This window comes from Carassius carassius, chromosome 8 (assembly GCF_963082965.1).
Source record: "Carassius carassius chromosome 8, fCarCar2.1, whole genome shotgun sequence".
Lineage (NCBI taxonomy): Eukaryota > Metazoa > Chordata > Actinopteri > Cypriniformes > Cyprinidae > Carassius > Carassius carassius.
Genome location: NC_081762.1, coordinates 20,060,505 through 20,069,314, shown reverse-complemented (window position 1 = coordinate 20,069,314; position 8,810 = coordinate 20,060,505). Strand labels below are relative to the sequence as shown.

The 8,810-nt window shown below is 37.0% G+C and overlaps 1 protein-coding gene across 2 annotated transcripts in view; it reads right to left on the bottom strand.

The window, feature by feature from the left end:
• Positions 1-818: 818 nt before the first annotated feature.
• The window catches only part of LOC132145484 (hippocalcin-like protein 1), a 28,966-nt gene continuing 20,974 nt past the window's right edge, over positions 819-8,810 (bottom strand). For both annotated transcript variants that reach the window (XM_059556562.1, XM_059556563.1), the window contains exons 2-5: positions 8,051-8,198; positions 5,760-6,041; positions 3,149-3,254; positions 819-2,501 (exon numbers count right to left, since the gene is read on the bottom strand). In XM_059556562.1, coding sequence (XP_059412545.1) covers positions 2,404-2,501; positions 3,149-3,254; positions 5,760-6,041; positions 8,051-8,146 — 582 coding nt within the window. In that variant the 5' untranslated portion in view covers positions 8,147-8,198 and the 3' untranslated portion in view covers positions 819-2,403. The remainder of the gene's footprint in view (positions 2,502-3,148; positions 3,255-5,759; positions 6,042-8,050; positions 8,199-8,810) is intronic.

The following is an 8,810-nucleotide window of genomic DNA, read 5'->3' as shown; positions in this document are numbered from 1 at the left end:
GTGATGGAAAGTCTTGGTCCTTTATCACATTCTGTCTAATCTACCCTTCGTAATTTAGGTGTTCATATGGGCCTTCAGTCTTGATCAACATGTAAGTTATTTGGTTGGTAATTGTTTTTATCAGTTGAGAAACATTGCAAAATTGAGGCCAGTTGTGTCCACAGATGGAATGTGATTATTGTAACTCTCTTTTTACTTTTAATAATTTTAATAATTCATCCCTGAAACTTTTACAAGTGGTTCAAAATGCTGCTGCTAAGCTTTTAACCAATTCATCAAATGGATCTCACATAACCCCAATTTTAATTTCTTTACATTGGCTCCCAGTCAAATTTAGAATTCATTTAAAAATTCTTGTTATGGTGTTTAGAGTATCACATGGTCAGGCCCTGTGTATATAAGAGATGTTGAAACCTTATAACTCTAGTAGGAATCTGAGATCCTCAAATCAGATCCTGCTAGTTGTTCCACGTTCTAGATTGAAGACATAAGGAGACTGTGCCTTTGAAGTAGTTGCTCCCAAGCTGTGGAATGCTCTTCCTCTGAAATCTGTGGACATTTTTAAAAAGCAGCTGAAAACTTACTTGTTTAAACTTGTTTTTGTATAATCTGTTCTTTTAATTGTCATGTCTATTTGTAATATATATACATACATCTACCTTCAATCCAAACACATGAATTTTCAAGGCTTTCTTAATTCAACTTTGAATGTAGAACACTGTGATCAAATGACCAGGTTGATCAATAAGTTACTGACACCACATTAAGTCAACAGTATGTACAGGACAGTGTTGCACAAGAATCAATCTCAGGCGACATTCTAAACACAGAAGTATATTTTTCAACGTCAGTAAAAGGGGACAATCATTCTGTCCTCGCATGAGGTTTTCATGCAACATAATAGAGGAAAGTTGCCATAGAGGGTGCAGCATCAAATACGGTCTCGGTACAAATATGGAAGTAGCATGGATGCCAGCAATGTGAGAGAGCTACACGTTTTGAGAGTGGTCATGTATGGAGTTCACAAGCTAATACTGTATGTTACAAAAAGCAGGAGCATCTGGAGAATTCAGGTCATGGAATGTCAGTCGTCGTTGCATAAAATGAAAAGAAAAACCAAAGCAATGGCCTTCTCCTTACAACCTGTTCATTCAAGAGTGGAAATAAGCCCTTAGTGATCGCTTTTAGGATTCAAGCTCTTTATCTAAAGGTGAGTCATGATTATAACTTATAGCATTGTACATTCCAGTCTATGTTGTTGATGGAAACCTAAGATTGTGATTTTGAGTACCATATGATGCATGATAAAGGTATCACGAGTTTGCTGCTTCAAATCGGGGTTCAAAAACTTACTTGCATACAAAGATATTGTATTGAACTACACAAAGTAATACTATAAATTTAGCACAGATCCATATAGACCAAAACATGCAAACAGTCACTCTTGCGTACATACAAACGCGCATAACCGCACGCACACAGATGAAATGCTTCAAATAATATGTGCTACCAGTGTCTTCCATTCACCGGAATGTGTCCCCTGATGCAAAAATTTCCCACAATGCATTGAAAAGCCTTGAATGACTAACAACTTACTCCAAACGGCATAATACATCACCAATTTTCGGTTCGACAGTAATAAAATCACCCTTGGTAAAATAAACACCATTAAAATGCAAAAAAATAAATAAGGAAATATGGAAGCAAACCACATATTTACAACAACAACAAAATTAAATGAACAGAATTCAAGAATGGGATCCTCAGCCTTCTCTTTGTAAAATAAAGATCATGAGTGCCAGAGCAGAAAAATCCCAACATTCAGTCCACTGGGTCAATTGGAGGCGAAGTTTTGGACACTGCCTGAAGCTACATAATACTGCCGTAAAATGCATGTGAGTAAAAAGACATCTATAACTGCTCTTCTTTGTAGTCCTAACATGTTTCTATATGCATTTATACTGTATATACACTTAAATGTCAATATAAAAAGTAGATGGGGAACTGTGCCCTCACAAAACAGCAGGAAAGAGAAACAAAACAACACGCATATTTAACACAAGAAGGGTGGTGAAGATCAAGAGTGCATGCACGATTCCTAAAAAGGAACATTCCTTTCCAAAATCTGGACCCTGGTACACAATCAGCCGCTTTTTAATATATTTTTGGAGTCGAGAACTCCATCAGCTTCTGCAGAGACAAGGACAGATGACACGCAGCAGACAGAGAACGTCCTGGCAGGTGTTGTCTTTGTTCTTCAGATGTACGCATGTCCTTTCTGGGAAAAACGGAAAGTAAAATTGTTGCACGTTTTTTTTTCTCTTAAAACTCTTCTGTCTGGAACACAAAGTAGAATGAGATATAAGAGCTTTCATGCAATGAGTGCCGCTTGTCTGGAGCGACTCAAAACTGCGAAGCACTGCTGGGGTCACACTGCAGTAGCCGCACAATGGAGGGATCACTTTTGGCACCTTTTATGAACTCTTCCAAAGACAGCTTGCCTAGAATGGGAAGACAGAAAAGGTGGGGAGAACAAAAGTTGAGAGAAAGGACACTGCAAGACCTGACTTTTTGTTTTTATATATATATACTGAAATATGATACAAGTTCAACTTGAAAGTGACTTTTTGGTCAACATTTTAGCATGCAGCAGTCAATGTATTGTTAGATAGAGATATAGATAGATTTTTTTTTTTATTGTTTTTTGGAAAAGGTGATACATTTGTTTTCTTTCATGAATATTTAGTTCAAAGGAACATGTTTATAAATGTTTATAAATGTCTTTGCTGTCACTTAACTGATAAATTGAATGCATACTTCCTGAATAAATTTCCTTTATTTTTATTTTGTATTTTGTACAACAGTGTCACACACCATGTATATTTCTTACAAAAAAGCCTTTTAACACCTGTATTTATATTATTTTTATTTATATAGATAGCTGTTTATGATTAACATAGGTTACTTGATATATATGATTTATTTACTTGAGACTGCCTTTCATGAGGCCTACAAATGCTCTTGATGTCTGCAGAATACATTTATTTAATGAAATCACATACTTTTGCTATTTAATAATCACACCAGTCCATTTCGTGGTTTCAATTCCAAATGAAATCAAACAGCCAAGAACTGGTCCACATCTTACCATCATTGTTCAGGTCCATTTGTCTGAATATCTTATCTGTCCTCTTCTCTGGTGTGGATTCATCCTCAGGCATTTTCATCACCGATGACACCATCTTATAAATGGCCTGTTAAAGATATGAATAATGAACCAGGTTAAAGTATCAGTGGACCACCTTTATCTGGGCTTCACAGGTTCGGCTTATCCAATATTCTGTTCCATTAGTATTTCATCCTGCACTGAGGTTCACCACGAGCCATGAAGCAGAAAACAAACTCAAGCAGGGAAACGTCTCAGCTCATTTACCTGCCATACCCACTAAATCAGAGAAGTCAATCAATTATGTAATGTTTTTGAGGGATAATGAGATTCACAGTTGGGCAGACTGCTGTTGCTTGGCTTAGCCCTCCACCTTTTAAAAGCAGCCGCCGTGATAAAATATGCAACACGCTGCAATCTCTGAGTGCCAGCCAAATGTAACCTCCATGAGCTTGTGGATAATCTCCTCGTTCTGCACACACAGGGATAAACCCCGGTTATATTTAACTCATTAATCCAACAGAGAAGAGAGCCAACATGGATGCTCCGGCCCTCTCCCAACTGCGATCTTCCCCACAGGCTTTTCTAGTCAAGGGGCATTGTGCAGAACGGAGCTTTGCCAAACCTAGCTGAGGGAGACTGGTACCAACTGAGCATGCTAAGCACATGCTAATAGCTCCTGTACTCCCACAGCACAGGATGACAGGGGAGTGATCATCTGGGACAGCGTGTTTGATCTCTCCACCAGGGGTCAGGCTGCTCAACACTGTGCTTTCTGCAAATTATGCAGACTTTTCCTGTACCTACACTAGAAGTGACTGCTGGTGTAGAAGGAGAATGCCTGCCTGTGTGCAGAACTGAAGCTCACTGCTTTCTAAATACTACACAGCATGCTGCCTTGTAATATAATGTAATTTAGTGAAAATACAATGCTACTTTTTTGGAATCAGACGTTGTAGCATATGCACAGTATACATATTATATACCTAAGAAATGGTTAAAATATATAAAACTTGTCTCTTAATTCTGATCACATCACATCAAAGTAGAAAAATATTGAGGCAGGCTGAATAAGAGGAGCATAAAAAAAGACTATGCTTGCACTGTTAATAAGTAAAATATTGGGTGGGTAAAAAGAAATGCTCAACATAAATTAAAAATCACATCTGTTTCCTTCAAGTATTTTGATTCTTTTATTTCTTTTAAGATAAAAGCAAGTGTTTTTCTTTAATTTGACATTATAAGGACACAAAGTCAGTACAGAAGTCAGCGAACAGGAGGATGTTTTGAGTCAAGATTGATCACCATAAGACTAGTATGCTCAGCAAGCATGGACTTTTTAAAATCACAAATCCTTGATGAAAACTTGAAAGAAAAGGTGAGCAGATTTCTGAAATGGAAACCAGGGACATATTCTAGTTCAGTGGTGGAAATATCTGTGAAATGTCATGTTTTTACAGTGGTGGCCAAAATTATTAGAACACTAGTATTTTCAGCAGCTAAAAAATGGTTTTAAATCAGTCATTTCTATCAGTTTACATTTCCAAACATTCATTTTGCCTTTAATTGTAATAATCCAGTGAGTTTTTTTTTGCACAACAGCCAGTGCTCCACATAGAGATCTGATTCAGTCTGTCTGAAATGATGTGAAGAAGAAACAGAATAAACTGAGACAATAAATCCAGAAGAACTGTGGCATCGTCTCCAAGACGCTTCAAGAAACTTACCTGCAAAGCTACAGTAAAAACTAAAAATGTAAATACTAGTGTTCTATTAATTTTGGCCACCACTGTATATCTGTGATTTCTTTTAAATGGGGACAGTACATTTTTATAGTTTTTTTAACTGTTGTAATTTCCAAATATCATTGCTAAATATAGTTTTTTTTTTTTTTTTACATTTTCTAATTGTATTTAATAATTACATTCATTTTCACACACTGTGCTGTATACAGTAGTTACATATGTTTTCACTTTTTAAATGTTATCTTAGGTTTTTAGTTTTTATCTTTACTATGCCTAATTAGGCTCATGCAACATTTAAATAGTCTCCAGTGGACTGCTGTCTATCAGAACATCTGCCAGAAGCTTCAGAGATGTTGAAACTGTGCAAATCAATCCTGCACACTGTTCAGGTCCTGTTATAGTAGAAAATAATCACTAAACGTCTGCTCTGGTAACCAGCAGGCTATACTGATCAGGCTTTTTCGCAGTGTATTTGTGGAGTGTTTCAATGGTCACCCTACAGAAAAAGCCTAAGGCTGTTAGCTGGTCTCCCAGCCTGCCCAATCTGGTTAAGCTGGTCTGTTTTGGTAGTTTGGGTGCTTGTCAACTGGCCAGACTGGGAGACCAACTGGCCAACCAGCTAAACATCAGTTTGACAAAGCTGGTAGACAATCTAACCAAACATTGAAGATTATTGAGCACACTAACCTTAGCATCTAACAACAAGTCCAAAAAATCATATTTGTTTATCAAAATCATCATAGCAGTAAGAAAATTAGTGTATGGATGCAATATACATACATTTGTTTTATGTTATAAATGGATTTAAGCTGCAGACTTTAGCACAAGCATCCCAGAATGCCACTGACCTGCACGATCTCCAGCATTTCATCGCGGCTGATGTAACCGTTACCATCCAGATCATACATGCTGAAGGCCCACTTCAGCTTCTGCTCCAGTTTTCCTCGCGATGTCACACTCAGAGCAATGATGAACTCCCTGAAGTCAATGGTCCCATCGTTGTTGGTGTCAAACGTACGAAAGACGTGCTCAGCAAACTTAGAGGCATCGCCGTATGGGAAGAAGTTGGCATAGATCTTCTTAAATTCCTCAACGTTCAAATGCCCACTGGGGCAGTCTTTCAGGAAGCCCTGTTAAGAGTGAACAACATACTGTATATTGCCATCAGTGGGATGTTTTAAGAGGCTTCTTTATTAGAATATGACATCTCAGGTAAGATACAAAACATCCCAAAACCCCCATACTTAATAATTTCTCATGATGATGCTGTAATTTCTACTTAAGTCTTCAACTTTCACGATTAGCCAAGTGTTTGTTTGAAGGTCTATTGCTGCCTTTATGTCCTGGGGAAGTTCCTGCTTGCAGAAATTACAACATTATGTGTTTTAAATTGATTTCTTAATACTAAAATGGACTCACCAGACAATTTCATATTTGTTTCTTTTTTGCTTCCCAATAAAGACAGGAGCTGTTTTCAGCACTAATGTAATTACATAGTTTGTGCACTTTATCATTCTTGTGCTGTTATAGAAAGTGATTTGGTCAGCTCATAAATTCTACATCAACAGTACATAAAGTGTATGCAAACTAAATGTTACAGTCATTTCCAACAGCACTTAAATGCATATTATGATTTGCTCTTTTCAGTCCCAGGGCCACTGTGGTTTTTACATACATATTTCCATTTATATGAATACAGACATACTGTACATTGGCCCTTAACCTTCTTGTACAAGTGGCATTCAAGTCTCCTCTGAGGCACCCTCCAGGGTAGGATAAGTAAGTCATTTCCCATGACCACCACTTATAGAGACATTCATGAAATGCTATATTTTACCATATGTTTGGGAGGGGGAGTTTGTGTTCAAATATGCATATAGTCTATGTATAATCACACATAGCCCTATATTCTCAAAAAAAAGAGTGCACAAAATGGTATCTTAGAGAAACAATAGTTGTACTTTATTTTACAGTATGTGAACATGCACTTACAGTGTACTTATACCTACCTAAGAAAGTACTGGTAATATAAGGTAACTAGGTTTAGGGATTAGTACCTAGTTATTAACTAGTTATTGTAATTACTATAATAGGTACATAGTATAAACTGTACATGAGTAACAGGACAGTAAAATAAAGTGCTACCGATACATACTGTAGTTTGTCACCAGGACAATACCCTTAAAGTACCCATAAAGGGACAACTTTGCATCTTATGTACCTATGAAATGTTTTTTGTAGTACCTTTAGGGTACATAATACCACTCAAATGTGTCAATATGCACATTTTTGGGGGTAGAAGGTTCAAAGTTGCCCCTTTAAGGCTACTGTCCCAGTGACAAACTGTTTTTTCCACCTAAAATTAAAATTTTTGTGAAAGTATTGAGGAGGGCATGAATGTATCTTTATTCTGTAGCTTTAAAAGTCAAATAATTTACCCTCCATGTAAGGGTCCCCAAGAAGTGTTTGGACCAGAGGCAAATATGGTTTTCCTAATTAGTATTTTTGTATTGCTTCCAGTTTATAGCTAAATATCCTTTAATTAAGACGCTTATAATATACTTGTAAAGCAAAATGACTTGGGATATATGAAATATCAGAAAAAATGTAAGAAAATTAAGTGAGATTATGAGTAAAACAAGAAATAATATGTGCCAGTGGGGTAAAAAAATAAAAAAAAAGATCAGTTTAATATTCTTACCACACTGGCAAATGTTTTTTTCTTGTTTTATCTAGAAACGCAATTAATTTTGATATGTTTTTCAGAAAACAAGACCTAACATCTTTGTCAGTTGTTAAATTTAGATATTTTTATTGGAAGATTAGTATATGGGTACTTTAAAATGTATGAATGTCACTGCATTAGATAACACACTATTAAACCAAGTGCAGATTTTCAAGCATAAATAAATAAATACATAAAATACCTTTAAATGTTCACAATGAAAACCAAAAAAGTAAATGCAAAAGTAAATACTACTGTCTCACTAGTATAATTAGCTCTGAGAAAAAAATCTAGCATAATTTGTTGATGCTTGGTTTGATATTTTGTTTGCTAATGCAATGAAATTAATACATTTTGTGTGGCTTAAGTACCCAGATACTTTGTAGGGGCACTTGTGTCTCAAGATGTTCCCACCTTGTACCACTCCTGCAGCTCGTGGTCAGTGAACTCCGTGTTCTCCCTCAGGTCCTGTAGCATCTCGGGCCTGAGTTTGCTGTTCTGTTTTCCCATGATGATACGTATCTATGTGCGCAGTGACAACACCGAGGCCCCTGGATCAGACCTGTCGGCAAAAAATTATACAAGGCCCAATGAGGTGAGACCTGAAAACATTTTTGACTAGTGTATAAGTTCAAGTGGTAAGAAGGAGTTTTAGTTATGAGGCCAGGGGTCAAGTGATTAGACGCCGTCACGGCATCATGAACATGAAATTTCAGATAATTATAAACCACAGGCATTTTCCAAATCATAACAACATGTGTTTGAACTCTCTTGTTCTGGTGTGACACCCATCAGGGCTCAGTGAACTCTAATATCTCCCCTGACATTACATGGATAATTAGAGACAGTGTGTTTGTGTGCGAACGTGTGCTCGTATATGTGTGCGTATGAACATGTCCATTAGTGAATTAGTACCCTTCTGAGCTGACTCATTCTCACTTTCTGGGCACAAAAAGTGCTCTGATAAAAATACATAAACGTCTGTAACGCTGCAAAAGGAAATGTACAAATTAATTGGTCCAAATGTGAGGCAGAAAAACAGCCGTTCTCTGATGATGTTTTGAGAACACAGTTAGCTACCTGCGCTAATTAATAACAGAGCCGCCCACAACAACTGCAAGATGGGCAGTGATCCGAGACCGCTCAGTGCACCGTGGTAAAAACACTGGAGGAG